Source organism: Ascidia mentula, chromosome 6 (assembly GCF_947561715.1).
Source record: "Ascidia mentula chromosome 6, kaAscMent1.1, whole genome shotgun sequence".
NCBI classification, from domain to species: Eukaryota; Metazoa; Chordata; class Ascidiacea; order Phlebobranchia; family Ascidiidae; genus Ascidia; species Ascidia mentula.
The window spans coordinates 6765014-6782625 of record NC_138571.1 but is presented as its reverse complement, the minus strand read 5'-3'; the positions used below and the strand labels follow the sequence as shown (position 1 = coordinate 6782625).

The following is a 17612-nucleotide window of genomic DNA, read 5'->3' as shown; positions in this document are numbered from 1 at the left end:
TAGCGTGGGCTTTTTCCGGGAAGCGTGAGAGTGCTTAATTGGGAAGTGATTGCCCAAGTGTTGTTGCATCAGAGTCTAGCAAGCACTTAAAACTTATTCAAGGTAACTCTGTGCTTTTTCCAACGGGTGGAGACCATATTTTTTGTCTACCCGAAATACTGGGGTCCGCATGTTTTATGCGAAGCCACATAAATCCTATAATCGCGAAATGTTAGTTGTCGCCACAGCTTTGATTGTGTCGTTAGAGGTACATATAGAACGATGGTAAAAACTCACGGATGAATGAACACAAGGAATATGGTGGAACGCTAACCAAGCGTTACATTCTAGGAGAAAGACAGATTTTCCTTTTGAACGTCGATAATTTGTTCTTGCCTCGAAAGTTTCTCAGAGCGCAATAGGTAAGATGTCAGCGCATTCGCAAAATGTAGAAGTTCAGGCAACATTTACAACGAAGGTTTCAATTGATTTAATTCGGTTAATTTCGTTGCAATTTCTTTCTTTGGAAACCCATGTTGTGATATTTTTGTAAACGATGTGTTTCCATTTTGGGGTTTTGGGATAAAAGTGGTTTGGGTCGAAGACTTTTTAGAAAAATATCATCAACGCTATCAAGATATACTCACCGAGTACATGACTTCATTGTGTATCAATAGTGCTGTACTAAATGACTGGCTGCATTAACATGTCCAGACCAACATGCACGGTTTACAAATCAATCCACGCAGATACTAAAACGGGAGTAGTAGAAAAGGAGGTGTGTTTTTTAGTTCAGCAACCGTAGTACGTGGAGTTGCAGAAAGCTTCACGCGCACATAAATAATTTTACTTGTAGGTTTGTCGCCCCAAGCTTTGTTATCAGGTTTGGTGATGTCGAATTTATGCAGCACCAAACGGAAAAGTCTTCATGTTAATTACAACTAATCTTTACTTGTTCAGTGATCAGCATATATAAGCAAGTTACTGCGAAAAATGCAGATGTTAAGAAAAGACTTAGGAATTGTTTTTGGATCGTTGTTAATCCTGTTCGGTATTATATATGTGGTAAGTTTCGTTCATTGATACGTGAATTTTGTGTATCATGTTTAGTTTTATTTTGGGCCAAGTTTATTTTACTTATCACCGAGTGTCATTGATTTGTTGCTTGGTTGATGTTGTGCTTTAACTTCCAAGTCGATGGCAAACATAGTAAGTGTAAAGCTTTTGTCGGCCAACCTTCTGTATGGTTCGTAACTATTGACTCCTGGCGCACCCTCTTAGTGAGGCAAAACAATGCCGGGCGAAAACAGCAACGATATGCTGACTGCGTAACAGGGGAGGGGGACATTTCAACACTTTTGGTATCATATAAAATAGAAACGCAGTTCTACTGGTATTCAGTTAGACAATTTGGCATCGAACTAGAATCAAGCTTGCATTTCAATTAATTACGTTTTTCAACTTTAAAAAAAATCTAATATATATATTCTTATGTGGTATTGTTTGATGCAAAATGTGCTGAAAGTGTTCTCCTAACTGTTCCCAAACCAACACCAAGCACATATAACACAACACAGACCTATTCAATTAACTATCAGGAATCTACAGTTTCTGTGTTGTGGCAAAATAGAAAACAGATTATTTTAAAATCCTTGCGAAAAACAACAAATCACAATAAAAAGAACCGAAACAAAATCAGCCCAATCAATTTAATCCTTTAGAGCCCAAGGGTATAAACAGAAATATATTAATGTACACATTTCATAAAAAAAATTTAGATGTTTGACCGTTAACCCCCATTTTCTGGTGGGGTCACCTGTCATCCATGGGCTCTGGCGGATGACCAATGAAAAAAATTAACTTTCTTATTTTTTTGGAATCAGTGAAGCTATGCATTTCTTTGGTAGTACAAGTAACAACCTGAATGAAAGTTATTTTGTAGCGTGAGCTTTTTCCAGGAAGCGTGACAGTGCTGAATTGGGAAGTGATTGCAAAGTGTTTTTGCATCGGTGTCTAGCAAGCACTTAAACTTATTCAAAGTAACTCTGTGCGTATTCCAACGGGTGGAGATCACATGCTTTGTCTACCCAACATACTGGGCTACGCATGTTTTATACCTGTGGTTCACAAAGTTGGCGCCAGCGCCCCCCTGGGGGCGTTTGCAATCGTACGGGGGGCGCTGGAGACCGAATGGGCGATAGAGGGGCGTTAGAAAAGAAATGACCGATTGGTGGGCGCTTGGTGACAGGGAAAATTTTCTCTTGTAGTGTAAGTCAGTGTTTCCCAACCGGTGGTACGCGTACCACTAGTAGTACGCGACTGCATTCCAGGTGGTACGTGAGCACCTTTCCGTAGTTTGCGTATAGTTTGAATTTAAAAAATCGTAACTGATGAAATTTTTGATAGGTTATCCCCTAGGTTACTTTGTTACTCCCAATAAGGTGGTACACGACGGAATTGTTTTACCTCCAAGTGGTACGCCACCATAAAAAGGTTGGAAATCACTGGCCCAAATGATTCAGTCCAATCTTTGTATGATTCATGCTACTTCAGAAAGGGCATTTCTCGCATGCTGAACTAGAAGTTTAACGTCACAACGAATTTTATTTATGCCACAATGTGTCATCAATAAAGGCTTAATATTCAAATGAGACTTTTGATGGTATGGTTTACTTCTTTTTGACTAAGGTTTGGTATTGGAATATTAGAAATCAAACGAAATTGGTGTCATACCACCAACCTCACCCGTCGCATTAATTGACAAGCAACAAATAAATTCGTTATGTGTTTTGGATGTTCTGTTTGGCGTTGTTAAATGACTAAGGTGTTTTGGGGGCGGGGCAAAAAAAAGTTTGAGAAACACTGTTTTATTCGAAGCCACATAAATCCCATAATCGCGACATGTTAATTGCTGCCACAGCTTGATTGTGCATAGAACATAGGACGGTGGTCGCGTGAATCAGGGACTCATGGTTACTATGACCGCACACAGAGCGTAATGACCGCAAGGTGCCGATTGGCCTGTGTCCAAATGCTGAGTTTAATTGGCTTGCTGTATGTAGTGGCACAGTTTATTTAGTATTGTTGGTCATCTGCAGTAAACAGTCAAAGCATTGACTTGCAGTCCAAATTCTTTTGGCGAAGTACGTAGTGTTTTTGGAAATACTGCTGCCCAGATGAGTTCACACGGCCGTGGGTTTAAGTCCACAAACTGTTTGTAGTAATATGTAGATCGCCAAGTACACAAAGAATTTGTTCTCTATTCGCTTGAATAGGCACAGAGCTATCCAGAATAAGATCCGCTGCAAAGCGTCTGTGGGAAAAACTCACGGATGAATGAACACAAGGAATATAGTGGGCCGCTAACCAAGCGATACCCTTTCAGAAAAAGACGGATAACTTTTTGCTTTTTAAACGTCAATAATTTGTTGATGCCTCGAAAGTTTCTCAGAGCGCAGTAGGTAAGATGTCAGCGCAGCATTTGCAAAATATAGAAGTTCAGGCAACATTTACAACGAAGGTTTTAATTGATTTAATTCGGTTAATTTCGTTACAATTTCTTTCTTTGGAAACCCATGTTGTGATATTTTTGTAAAAGATGTTTTTCCATTTTGGGGTTTTGGGATAAAAGTGGTTTTGGGTCTAAGACTTGTTAGAAAAATATCATCAACGCTATCAAGATATACTCACCGAGTACATGACTTCATTGTGTATCAATAGTGCTGTACTAAATGACTGGCTGCATCAACATGTCCAGACCAACATACACGGTTTACGAATCAATCCACGCAGATACTAAAACGGGAGTAGTAGAAAACGAGCTGTGTTTTATAGTCCAGCAACCGTAGTACGTGGTGTTGCAGAAAGCTTCACGCGTACATAATGGGCTCTGGCGGATAACCAATGAAAAAAATTAACTTTCTTATTTTTTTGGAACTAGTGAAGCTATGCATTTCTTTAGTAGTACAAGTAACAACCTGAATGAAAGTTGTTACAGCGATATTTGAAAACTTTTGCTGGTTAATGATTATTTATACCAATAAAATTTGAATAAACCTTCACAAATAGCTATATTACCGTGCACAAAACAAAAACCTGACCCGAAATCGAGATAATAGATGATGCACGTATTATTTCTAGTATCATGTGATGCTGTTATGTAATAATAATAATTAAAAAGCTTAAGCATGATTCAAAAAAATTCATCGTAATTGTCACCAATGCCCTATGTCATATACACGACCCCATGAAATTACAAGGTGTGCCGTTTCTTGAAAATACGTGCTACGAATACCTAACTTTTTTTATAGATACTATACAAGGCCTTAGCTAAAGGATTACCAACTTTATTTGCAAATTGTTCACCAATTGAATGGTATTTTTTACATATGTAGATGTAGCTTATAAAATGTTACGACTTTTTTAATGGCAGTTATCACAGTGCCACACTGTAGCCGCTCAAACATAGAATGAAAAACCTACCATGAACGTTGAATCCTTTTCAAGTGACACTATTAGTCACAAGCTTATATACTGTTCATGCGTCAACAACACATACACGTATGTACAAGATATGAAGACAATGTATGTTATAAAGCACTTTCGCGTTTTCTTTCGGTGTGCTTTCTGTGTCAGTCAAAAATGCTTTCTGTGTCAGTCGACATCTACAGGCTTTAAAATTGTATGTAGATCAGGGCAAAGGGGGGACTCTGGGCTTCAGGTACATAAAAATGAAAATTAGAAACCCTTCTTGTATGGTTCTTTAAATTCATGGGGTTACCGGTGACCCCTGGGGCTCTAAAGGGTTACACGTTAAACTTTGTGTTTGAATTGCCATTTTAGGCTGTTTTACCGATAAAAGAGTCGAAGATTGTACTGAGACACAAGAATGGTGGTTCTCATACGCTAATGGAACGTGATTGGTATTATCTGAACGGACAGGTACCGATCGGTTTTGACTGGCGGAGCTTGATCACTGGAGCGTTTTGAACGACATTTAAAACATAATGTACGTTCCATTGGCGGGAACTTTGCAGTCGCGTCAATTCGATGATAACCAAACTAGATACAAACCAAAGAATGTAAACCAGCACGGTGGAACTCATTATAAACAAGCAACTGCTTAGAAACCAATAGTCTGTGTGAAACAAAAATCGAAAAGAAAATATGACATGTTTAAAGCTATAGGTTCACAAAAGGTCTAAACTGCCTGAAGGTGGTTTCCGCACAGAAATCACGCCACAGCTATTTTGTAGCGTGGGCTTTTTCCGGGAAGCTTGACAGCATGTTTAATACGAACCCACATAAATCCTATAAACGCGACATGTTAGTTGCTGTCACAGCTTGATTGTGCCGTTGAAGGTACATATAGAACGGTGGTCTCGTGAATCATGGACTCACGGTTACCATGACGGCACACAGAGCGTAATGACCGCAAGGTGCCGATTGGCCTGTGTCCAAATGCTGGGTTTAATTGGCTTGCTGTATGTAGTGGTACAGAGCTACCCAGAATAAGATCCGCTGCAAAGCGTCTGTGGTAAAAAATCACGGATGAATGAACACAAGGAATATGGTGGGCCGCTAACCAAGCGATACCCTTTGGCGTATAGAATGACGATAAAAGCGCTCCACCAGGCCGTTCGCTTGTGAGCAAAAAGCTGTCGTGCGGTGAAGACAGATACCCAGCAGTTGACCACTAGTTATCCATGGTTGGGACGTGAACTGAGGGCCACGTTCTGACGAAACGTTACTGGGAATGCCGAACCTCGCAACCCAATGAAAAACAAAAGCACGTGCACAAGTGATGGTGGTGGCGTCATCGATTGGTATCGCTTCCGGCCATCGGATGAAGCGGTCGACCATAGTTAATAAATACCTTTGACCTCGACAAGGTTGAAGAAGGCCAACGGTGTCGATGTTTGTGTGTTGAAAACGAGATGTCGAAGGGCTGTACTCGGCAAATGAAGCCCGAACATGGCTGCTGAACCCTGGCGCGCTGGCAAGCTACACATTGGTTGGCCCACAACGCTACTTGCTTCTTTAACTCATGCCTAACAAATTTGGAGGCAACAAGGTTCTTCGTGGTGCGAATGGACGGGTGGGACAACCCGTAAACGGCATCGAACACCTTCTTTTGCCAAGACGAGGGAACGACGGGTCGAAGTCTTCCAAGGGATGTGTCACACAGCAGCGTGGTTCCTGAATTGCCAACCGGGACATCTTGCAGAGGCATCCCGGTAATTGCTGTGTGATAAGACTGCACTTCATCAGTTTGCTGCGCGTGTGCCAGAGCTTCGCAATCAAGGTCGAACAGAGGCACCCGTAGGGCACTCAAGAGAGACCTGGAAAGTGCGTCCGCGAGAGCATTCGAATTGCCGCTAATGTGCCGGACATGCTGGGTAGTGAACTCTGAAATAGAAGAAAGTTGACGCTGCTGGCGAGCAGACCAAGTGTCGGCAGTCTTCTTGAATGCGAAAGTAAGGGGTTTGTGGTCGGTGTACGCAGTAAACTCGCGCCCTTGCAGAAAATAGCGGAAGTGCCTAATGGCCAGGTGCAGCGCAAGAAGCTCGCGGTCAAAGGCGCTGTACTTCGTTTCCGACTCTCAACTGACGGCTGAAGAAAGCAAGAGGGACCCAATGACCTTCGAAAAATTGTTCAAGGACCGCACCCACAACGCTCGCACAGGCACCTGTCGTGAGTGCGATGTAGGCTTGCCACTGTGGATGCAAAAGTGTAGCATTGGCCAGCGCGTCTTTAGCCTTATCGAAAGCCCTCTGCAGGTTGACCGACCACACCAGTTGTTTAGGTTTGCCCGCTAAAGCACCATAGAGCGGTTTCATAATATTGGCAATATTGGGCACAAACCTGTTGTAGAAATTGACCATCCCTGAAAACTCCTGTAAACCTTTGATGGTTGTCGGCACAGGGAAGTTCCTCACAGCGTCAACTTTGCTGGACAGGGGTTTGATACCGCATTGGTCAACGAAATGCCAAAGAAACTCGATGCTGCTTTTCTATCTTTGAAAAGAAGGAACCAGCCGCGAGATGCGCGGTGAAATCATGGATATGCCGGGTGGAATATCGAATGGCCTGTGTGGCGTCGTTAAGGCGACCATAATCGCCGCAAGGGCGCCACCCACCGGAAGGCTTTTTCTCCATGTGAAGAGGGGATGCCCAAGGGCTGGCTGATCGGCACACTATGCCCAAATCCAGCATCTTTTGAAACTCGGCTTTAGCCAACACTAACTTTTCAGGCGAGAGGCGCCTGACTCGCCAATGTACAGGTCGGCCATCAGTTACTATGTGGTGCTTAACACCATGCTTGGAAAAGGTTTCGCCAGACCAAGTGGATAAGTAACAGCGAGCGAGTTCTTGCGTCCATTGATGAAATGGAACGGGCAAAATCAGTGAAGGAGCTGAACCTCACGAGTTTCTCCTGGCTTCATTGTATGACCCTCTTGGTTTTGCAGCATCTGTGATCGCAGTGGCCAAGACGATGCAAAGAGAACTTTGCAGAAAACAGCTTGGGTGAGATGACGTACTCTCCGACAAGGACTCCGAAACGTGGACAAAATGGTTGCAGCAACTCCCGCTCTTGGAAAAAGTCGTTCTACATCAATGCATAAAGCCGCGTGATTTCGGTAAGGTGCACAAAACAGAATTGCACCATTTTGCAGATTCGTCGTCCACAGCTATTTGAGATTGATGGACGACCGAGAACGTATTTACTGTTCGTTCGTTGTAGGCAAAGCACGTGTTCCCCCCTTGAAGACGTGTTCGATCCCACATCTGGAGTTGAGAGCGGCAGTTGTTGCAGCCAGACTGGATCAACTTGCAAGGAAAGAGCTTCGACTGGTCGAATGTCAATCTGTTTTCTGCACAGATTCGACTACAGTTCTTCAAAGCATTCGCAGCAGCAACAAGCGATTTCCAGTGTTCGTGGCAAATCGTCTTGCCACAGTCGAAGATGTCTCACGTCCTGGTCAATGGAGGCACGTCGGTACAAAGGTAAATCAAGCTGATGAAGCGTCTCGTGGGCTAAGCGTAAAAAAATTCCTCAGCTCCAGCAGATGGCTCACTGGTCCTCAGTTTCTTTGGTAGAAAGAAAATGCGTGGCCTTCTTCTCCTGACTTGTCGTCTTTGCCAATCAATTTTTTTCCTGTGAAGAAAGAAGCTCAAACAGTTTGTCTGGTCGTTTGTGAATCCGCAATAGATCGATTTATTGCGAAATATTCATCTTGGAATCGGCTGAAAAAGGCTGTCGGTTGGCTGCTCCGGTTCAAGTTGGTATTGATGTCAAAGAAGTTTCCTGAAAAGTACGAAGTAACTTTTGGACAATTGGCCGTTGCCGAACTTAAAGTTGCTGAGCTCGAAATTGTAAAACATGTGCAAGAACGCAGTTTCCCAGAAATTATCGCCGCAATGTCAAAGGAAAAGGGCGAAGCAATTCGTCTACGAAAGAAAAGGAGAGCTCTAGGAAAACTTAATCCAAATATTGTTGACGGAGTTATGAGGGTTGGTGGAAGACTTGAGCGTGCAGTTGTCGACTTTAATGTGAAGCATCCGATCATTCTTCCATACACCCATCGGGTTACGGACCTGGTGATCATACAGCAGCATGAGGTTGGTCATCGTCCTTACGACAACGCTACTAAGTGGCAGTTTGACGTGTACTCGGCAAGTGTGTATCGTGCCGACGAAGAAACGGATCCCCGGGAAAACAATTCATGGCGGATCATAGTTCTGCAAGGCTGCAGGTTAACAAGCCACCTTTCTCAGTGTTCAGTGTCGACTACTTCGGACCCTTTCTTGTTAACCAAGGACGAAGTGAGGTGAAGAGGTACGGATGCATCTTTACTTGTTTTTTCACCAGCACTTATTGAGATAGCTGATTCATTGTCGACGGACTCGTTCATCGGAGCCCTTCGACGGTTCATTGGTCGTCGTGGACGGCCAGACCAAATCTTCAGTTACAACGGTACGAACTTTGTTGGAGCTGAGCGCATACTGCGTGAAGAACTGCATAAGTGGAACCAAAAGCAGATTCAAGAATATTTGCAACAACGTGAGATTGCGTGGAGCTCCAATCCTCCTACCGCCAGCCACATGGGTGGGGTATGGGAGCGGATGATACGCTTGGTGCGCAAGATTCTTAATACACTGCTTGCGGAGCAGACTTTATCTGATGAGAATCTGAGAACTCTGATGGTGGAGGTTGAGGCAATGCTGAACTCCCGTCTTTTGGTTCGGTAACGTTCCATCCGAAGGATGAGGAGCCACTTACACCAAATCATGTACTGCTGCAACGTGCAGCGCCGAATATGTCCCCTGAACTATTCACAAGAAAGAACTGTTACCACCGTAATCGCTGGCGCCAGGTGCAATACTTGGCGGAAATGGTCACGGGAGTACCTGCCTACGCTAATGCCCAGAAAGAAGTGGACCAATGAACATGGTAATTTCGCCATCCCTGATGTTGTGCTTGTGGTGGATGACAACCAGCCACGAAGTAAAGGGCAAAATGGGGACGTAAGAACGATGTACTTTCTGATAAGAAGGTAGTGGTGCGTCAGGTGGTCGTAATGGCTCACTGGTGCCTTAATACGCCCAATCGCGAAGTTGTGTTTGTTGTGCCCCGATTGGTTGCGTTGTATTTAGGTTTCGCATTTTTTTGCTTGTTTGGTTACACTTATATTTGTATTCCATATCTAATATAAAATACGACAAAAATGGTAATCCTGTTTCCCTGAGGCCTTAGCATCTTTCCAAAACTTTTCAGGCTATCTTACAGTTTTACATACCAAGAACATGTTGATATTTGACGCTGAAAAAGTTACATTACAAGTCAACTTTAAAGTGACATATAATATTTCAAATTTATTCATTCAATTTTGAAACGCTTGAATTTTTTACTGAAAGCAGATTTGTCAAAGGTATTTTTCATTGCAAACTGTTTTTATTTTCAATTCAAGGAACTCTGCGAAAGTTTGACTTGGTAGCCCAAGGAATGAATTGCAAAATTTTTGGATTGACCAATCAGAACAAAAGCGTATTTTTATTCAAATTTAAACATACACAAACTAATACGTGCAGTATCAGAGTAATATACAAGTACACTATGGTAACGAAACTACAAGTTTTAATCAATGCTTTGAAAGAAACACTTTTTGTAAAGATTTGTTAAAAATGACATTTTCTTTTAAGTATGCCTTTGAGAAGAAATCTCAATTGATCTGTTTCGCTTAGTTTTTTCTATTACGATACTTCTGTATTCTTCGCTGATATCTTCAGCCTTAGTGTAAATATCAACAGCTTCCGCATAAAGCTTCAGGGATTCCTGAGAACGTTTTTGACTAGCATACACTAAGGCAAGGTTGGAGACACAATGTCCTAACACGTGGTATTTGCAAGCATCATCACCAAATGCGGATTGCATTAAGTGAATGGCTTCTTCCAATATAGGCTCAGTGGATTCAAGGTCAGGAATTGAAAGATAGCAGTAAGCAGTAAACTGCATGCACCACGTTTGATTAATGACCCTGTCACGTTCGCTTAGGTTTTCCATGTTTTCAATTTTTACCACAAAGCTCCTCATAATTGGAATGACATGTTGTTGCCACATCGACCGATCAAAGGAGTTTGTTTCGCTCACATGTTTGTTGATTTCCTTCAAACCACCGAGGCACATTCTAATCCCCACTGCTGCATTTGATTTGTTTGCATGACAAGCAAACATTTCAGCTGAAAGGTAATAGAAGGCCTGAGCGCGGTTGAAAATTTTTTCAGAGCGGGAATCGTCGGCTAATTTCTTTAATTCTTCTGCAGTTGATTGGAAGTTGTCGTGGAGAAGTTGAGATAGTTGATGCAAGCACCAATTTGCATTTGACCAATTTCCCTTTTTCACGCTTTCATCGTATTTATTCAAAGCGTCTTGCAGCTGTTTTTGTGCAACCGCCATTTGACCTTCAGGCAAATATAAACCAATATTTAGATGCAAAAACGTTTAGTTCAAATAAATAGAAAAATACCTCCAGACTGCAGAGCTTCCAGCAAAGGAACTTTATTTCTGTATTTTGAAGTGCCTGCAAACAACATATTTTGTGAGCTGTAATATTAAAACTAAGCTCACTTTTCTATCACGTCCTAATAAGAAATACACGTATCCGGGTTGGGATTGACGCACAAAAATTGGGTTGCGATACAAACTTTAACGAATTTAGCGCTCGGATAATCACACTGGAAGAGAATTTAGTCGTTACAGCGAAAATACAAAAAGTGCGGATGATTTTTTATGACCAAGGTTTGCACCCATGACTTCTTCGAAAGAATCGGTTGTTACTTTGCCGAACATTGACTGCAAGTACACTCCTAGTTGAAAGTAAGACTCAGAAATTAAAGACAGCAACAAGCTAACCTTTAACCTAACTTACTTGGAACTAATAACTTGGGTGCGGTGTGGCTGGAACGCTGAACTTCTGAAATGCATTTAAAAAATTTGTTAGTAGCACATTAATATATTTGATACTAATTAAAATGAAGCTAATCCCGGTCGAACAACTTAATAAATAAAAAAAACTTACCAAAGGTTTCCTTGGGAACCGTAGTATCGTCGAATCGGGCAACAGCTATAAAAAAACAAAGATTCTATTTGATGTTGTTTGTAAACATTTAAAATTACCGCAAGGGATCAAGCAGCTTAATTAATATATTGATAAACACAACAAGATAAAACGTTTTTTATTGAGTTGTAAAATTGCCAACTGCCGAAGAAAATACTTTTTTCTGTGTCTAATTTTACCTGGACATTCATGCAATTTTTACCTGAAACTTCTTTGGGGGTGGTTTCATCATTCGTTGTAGTTTCTCCTCCTGAATGAAATTGATATTAAGGATCCCAAAAACACAACTTTTAGGATACAGAACGTTAGGCAAGTCATACCCACCTATGAAACCTTTGGGAAAGGTGCTGATACTTTCCACAACATCTGCAAAGTGACAGTAGTACATTGTTATAATTGCTACCAATAGCAGTCGTGCAAACAAATTACTAAATTAAAAACAGGCTTGCAAAGAATAGTTTCTCAAATAGATTTACATTCTAGATGAAAGCTCGCGTGCCATTTTGTGACCAGCCGCTTGCCAAACGCGGGCCATTTTTTGGACCACTGGTTCAAAGAAATCGTTTGTCTAACTCAAACCTCGAATTTTATTGTAGTGTTTATTGTTTGCATATCAGCGATAAACTAGGCGTGAGGTCGGCATCCTACGGTCCTTCGTAAAAAATTGTGCCTGGTAGCCTTAGAAACGGATTCATTCCAACGAATTGACAAACTTACGAAAAAGGGGTTTGGGAATTGTGTTTCCATCATCTCCACCTGAAAGTTAAAAAAAATGTTTTGCCAATTCATATGTACTCGCACAAAACTAGTAAAACACTTACTAAAGAGGGCTACAGACAGGGTGTACGCACAGCACTGTTTCGACCTGCAAGGTCTCATCAGTGCAGCTGTTTACTGTGGCATTGTGCTAGCCTTTACAGTAGCAAGCACACAGATTTTCAGCCGACAAGACCCATATTTAACTGACAAGATCGTTCTGACTATGGCTAACTGCTTGGAATCCGATAGTGCTACCGGTTCGGGTTACCAAGCAGTTATTTGGCCAAGGTGCGCTCTACGGTGGTTCGTCTTTGTTGTTTTGTCCGTAGTTTAGTACCCAACGGATCGACGTTAACCGAAAGGTACCACAAAGTGAAAATCTGTGTGCCTGGTAGTGTAAAAGCTGGCGCAGTTCCACAGTGAACAGCTGCACTGATGAGACCTTGCAGGTCGAAACAATGTGTACACCCTGTCTGCAATTCTCAATAATTATTATGGCTTTTTTAGACTTATAGACTACTTCGGGAAGCCACGCATTGTCGATTCGAATTTTACATGAAGTTTACTTTCGAACATGATTTTGTCTTGTGATGTATATACCTGTATGCAAAGTTTGAGCCACCAGCGCTGTTGATGAGCTTTCTTGTCGTACTTCCACATCTAAAATATGTTTCAATTTTTTTTAAATATCTCAATCACAAGCTGGGAAAGTTAATACTTACTGGTAAAGGTTCTTGATTCAGATGAGAACTGATGTAAACGTGCCAGTCTGTGATAGTTTGTGTCAAAACACGGCGTTTCCACTTGCATACCTCTGAGTGCAGTTGTGACCTGTTCAGCCACCACCACCGGATCTTGCTTGGTAAAGTAACTTTCAAATCTATCACGAACACTGATTATATCTGGTCTTAAGGATGGGTTGGCATGCCAACATCTTTCCATATCACTTGCAAGAAGCCGCATGATCTTCTTATCCGCGTCGCATAGCAACGCTTCAATTGCTGGGAATCCCAAACAATCTGGACGAAGACCATTTTTGACTGCTCTTTTGAAACCCTCGGGGTCGCTGATGTTGACAAAGGGCGGCTGGCGAGTCAACATTGTATAAAGAACCACTCCATAGCTGTAAACATCCTGTTCTTTCGAAGGTTTCAAATTGAAGTTGTCGAATTTTTCTGGTGCAGCAAATTGCATCGTCATGTTCCACCTTCGAGCGAGAGGTCGATCTGACGAAGATGTGGATCCTGTGTAGTTGGCGATCTCGGCACATCCGAAATCCGATATTTTGCAGTGAAGCGTTATAGTGAAAAGCACATTCTCCGGTTTGAGGTCGCCATGTATCAACCGCTTGTCGGAAAATATGTTGTGAATGACGGCAATGCCAGTTGCTATTTCAACGGCAAACCGAAGACGCAGGGTCATTCCAATGGTGACGTTTTCGTCAGCAAGTAGATCTCTGAGATTTCCACCTTGGTAATACACCATAACGATAGCCATATTGAAAGGCCATTTTGCCCAGCCTTATACTCGTGCAATACAGTCATGGCTTGCTTGCTGAAGTAGGCTGAGGATTAGTCTGACTGTATCAAGTGCGAGTTTTAAAAACTTACCGTTTAACTATGTTGGCCTTTTGTCTTCCGCCACCAGTAATATTGAAGCACTTCATTGCCACAAGACTTAACACTTTATGTCGTCCAAGCAGTACAACGCCAAAACTTCCATTTCCAACCTCGCAAGAATCAACATCGAGCAAAATATCTACTGGGTCGAATTCCTGAAGCTGTAATGTAAAAAAATCTTTTGGAATGAAGTTTACTACAGAAATGACAATACTAATACATGAAGCACTGGTTGGTTTAAACTTTGAACAATGGTTCACTTGTACTAATTATATTTTGAAAGATTGCATGTAGCATCGTAGAAGTAGATTTCAACAAACGTTTACTACTCTGTTAAATCCATTGAAATAATTGAGCTGCACCAATTACATGAAAAATTCCTCACTAAATCAGGTTGTATGTGCAATTGCCTATATTAAAACTACAAGAAAAATAATAAAGTCAATAAACTTACGATCTCCAATTCATCCATGATATAAGAATACTAAATAGCCGAAGCTTAGCTAACAGATAAACTTCTTCAGCAAAACAGCAGATAGTTCAGACGTCCGTTGCAACTAACGAATCATTCTGTTGGTTCAGGACAAAGCAAACATCAGGTAAATCACTCAAGCATAAAGCTACTGCCGACCACACAGTAAAACTGTTTTTTGCAAAGAAGATTTAACTAGTCTGTCCATAAAAGCTATCCAAAATGTGGTAGCATTACCAGCACGCACATCAAAAGTCGATTATGCAATTCCGATACTGATGTTGGTAGCAAGCAGCAGTATGAATATCCTTGCTGTTTTTAAGTCTTTTGATAGTATTTGCACTGACTTCTTTCACAAAAGTGAGGTGCTAGACTGAGATTACAATCTGTTAATAAAATTTTTTGTTTTATTTGGCCTGGGTCTTCGTTGTTACAGTCATTTGGGGATTACGAAATGCCACAATTCAATATAGACCATGAGAAGTTTTTGTTCAATTGCAAAATCAGAAAGTAAATATCAGTATGTAAACACCTGATAAACACAGTATGTTCGCTGCCTTCCCATGTTTTACCAGCAATCCCTTCATGTAGTTTGTACGCTGTAACTCTGTGTATACGCTTTTCATTGTCTCAGTGGATTCAGTGACCCGAAGTTTTGGTGGTTGCATCCAAGCAGAATATTGTGCACAGAAAGTATGCAATTGCGGGCACATTCTTACTCCCTCAAAACAGTTGCTCACACATCAAAGGCGGTTGACCGCACACGACGTCAATTCCAAACGAATGACGCTGCACAATACGTGTTTGTGGTTTAAAACGCACCAATGTACTAGAGAGCTTTAATTGCCAGCGTGTTAAGGTTACTATTGTTCAATTTCCAATGTGGTTCCCAACCTGTGGTAAGGGAATTTAGGTTAGTACGTGAAAACATTTGACAAATATATTTGGCGCTAACAATCCAAAATACAATTAAACAAATTATACGTATATATTTTCTAATATACGGCCCCGTTACTCAAACAATGCGACCAAAACAAGGTTTAAAGCTGGTACTTTACTCATTTATGCCATATTTTTTAATGAAATGAATATATGGTTAGTGGCAACTGTGCAGGACTTTGAAGTGGTTCGCGATAGAATTCAGGTTGGGAACCACTGCCATGGCACATCAGGGTGAATGGGTTTAAAGTTGGATTTCATTCGATGGTATAGGATACAAATATAAAATTTGCTTGTCAGGGCCGTGGATTTGGTAAAAACAAATAAACATTCGGTAAATTATCAAACGAAAGCTCGGTGTCCCCACATTAAGTGGCAAAGACCTACATTTAATCCTCAGTATGATTTTTTCATTTTTTTTTATTACACCAATTTTAAGGTGTCGGAGCGCCACGGCAAGAAATGAGGAGCAAACAAATGCAGAATACGTGTTTTGTTGATGCACAACACCAACCTTTACCACCATGTAAATACGCATATCAATCGCCGCTGTTACTTTATCTGAATAATCTTGTTGAAATTTTTTAACTTACAATCCGTTCTGAACTGCAATTAATCACTGTTGCAACGTTACGAAACCACGTCATGTTTCACAGTTCCAGTAACTTCTGTCTTTTACGATTCAACAAAAATTCCAATGCAAACAGACGTAACCCAAGAACGTGAGAGAACGTTTCTTGTGTTCACAAAACCTTTCCAAAACACAGCTTTGACTTTCCAAAAGTATTTTACACCAAATAATATCTTTAAAATGAAAAAATTAAACCCAGATTATTTCAGTTGTGGTGCAGAAATTGACTGTGATTCAAAATTGTAGGTTGTGAGACATACACGATGGATTTGATGTTTCTAGTCGATGGATCGGCTTCAATCGGTCTTACAAACTTCAAGTTGGTAAAAGAGTTTTTAAAGCAGGTTGTGGCACGAATTGACATAGAGAAAAACCAAGTCGGGGTGATACAATATTCACACTTCCATGGAAGGTATATTTGCTTATCTTTTAACAAGATAAAGTGAATAATACCTCATTTATTTCCAGGTCCTGGAATGTTGAACATTTTATCCGAACAGAAATTGGTTTGGGACTGTTGAAATCACATGTTTTGTTTAATGTAAGTAGCCTAGTATGACCTACTACTTTCGTTTCACCTATTTTGTTTCTAAACTCACTACGGTATTGTAGAACTCGGTGGACAGCATTACGTATCAAGGTTATACAACGTATACAGCAGCGGCGATTCGCAAAGCTACAGAAGTTGAATTTCCCGCGTCTTCTCGCTTCAATGACTCTTGTTCACAAAAGATTGCGTTTGTTATTATCGACGGCAGGTTAACGCAAACTTAATTTTGTGGCAAGGCAGTCTAACTATATAACAACTTTTTATGCTATGTCTCATAATTAGGTACCTATATATGTACTCATATACAGAGCAACGGATGAGAAGTTTCTAAAGTCAGCGGTAAAAGCCGCCAACGACATTGGGGTGACTTTCTTTGCTGTTGGTGCGGGAGCTACTGATTTGCAAGAACTGAAGGTAACTTACAATGAATAATTCGCCACGCTTTTCCAGAGTGACGACGCGTAATTGCTGCTAAAATGTGACAGGTGTACCAAAGAGCTTTACATGTTTGCAGCTAAATACAACCATTGGCATTACTTTAGCAAACAAATGCCATAAAAGTGTGGTGCGCGTGTATCAATACGCAAACAGTCACGAATGACAGTTGTGTATTTTGCAATTTTGTTTCGACGCATTTAAAACTTTTAGTCAGAAATAAACCGGTCTGTATAACGAAAAAACTGCTACCTGTACCCAAGCACTGCGCACTACGTTAGAAAACCCACCATCACTCAATTCACGCACGTGTATTGGCGCACTTGTCATTTAGTATTAGTGACATCACTGCGATTTAAATTAATGCTGAACAGGAAGGAAAGATAAAAATGCCATTAAAGTTTTATTTTTAAAATTTATTTTAGGTAGCAATGTTTTACAGTTTATCTTACGCCTTATTTGCAGATAATTACCGGAGACAGACTTGATCGAATATGGCTAGAGGCAGATTTCACTGATCTTACCCAATTCGTTGAATCGATCAACCAATCGCTTCTTAGTGTTACTCACGGTTTGGCACGTATAGCCATGTGGGTTACATGATTTATCA

General features: G+C 41.1%; 2 protein-coding genes and 1 pseudogene across 2 annotated transcripts; 2 read left to right on the top strand and 1 right to left on the bottom strand.

Moving 5' to 3' along the window:
• Nucleotides 1-943: 943 nt before the first annotated feature.
• On the top strand, nucleotides 944-17612 carry LOC145906681 (matrilin-1-like). Its single transcript, XM_082994131.1, has 6 exons — nucleotides 944-1044; nucleotides 16264-16429; nucleotides 16486-16558; nucleotides 16630-16775; nucleotides 16876-16981; nucleotides 17468-17612. The coding sequence occupies exons 2-6, from the start codon at nucleotides 16281-16283 to the stop codon at nucleotides 17603-17605; spliced, it is 612 nt and encodes a 203-aa protein (XP_082850257.1). The 5' UTR covers nucleotides 944-1044; nucleotides 16264-16280; the 3' UTR covers nucleotides 17606-17612.
• On the top strand, nucleotides 7684-9231 carry LOC145906305 (uncharacterized; annotated as a pseudogene).
• LOC145906304 (uncharacterized) lies at nucleotides 10178-13853 on the bottom strand. The gene is made up of 9 exons (XM_082993720.1): nucleotides 13079-13853; nucleotides 12957-13016; nucleotides 12315-12353; nucleotides 11922-11963; nucleotides 11800-11847; nucleotides 11559-11603; nucleotides 11409-11453; nucleotides 11007-11060; nucleotides 10178-10941 (listed from the first exon to the last, which is right to left on the bottom strand). The coding sequence occupies exons 1-9, from the start codon at nucleotides 13851-13853 to the stop codon at nucleotides 10178-10180; spliced, it is 1872 nt and encodes a 623-aa protein (XP_082849846.1).

What these genes read in the sequence shown, in the direction of transcription:
- LOC145906304 (XM_082993720.1), bottom strand. Translation starts at nt 13,853, where the DNA reads ATGGCTATCGTTATGGTGTATTACCAAGGTGGAAATCTCAGAGATCTA. An exon ending in TGAATCAAGAACCTTTACCA is followed by an intron (nt 13,017 to 13,078) that starts GTAAGTATTAAC and finishes AACATATTTTAG; the next exon opens with ATGTGGAAGTACGACAAGAA. An exon ending in ACCCAAGTTATTAGTTCCAA is followed by an intron (nt 11,061 to 11,408) that starts GTAAGTTAGGTT and finishes TGTTGTTTGCAG; the next exon opens with GCACTTCAAAATACAGAAAT.
- LOC145906681 (XM_082994131.1), top strand. Translation starts at nt 16,281, where the DNA reads ATGGATTTGATGTTTCTAGTCGATGGATCGGCTTCAATCGGTCTTACA. An exon ending in TATTCACACTTCCATGGAAG is followed by an intron (nt 16,430 to 16,485) that starts GTATATTTGCTT and finishes ATTTATTTCCAG; the next exon opens with GTCCTGGAATGTTGAACATT. An exon ending in AATCACATGTTTTGTTTAAT is followed by an intron (nt 16,559 to 16,629) that starts GTAAGTAGCCTA and finishes ACGGTATTGTAG; the next exon opens with AACTCGGTGGACAGCATTAC.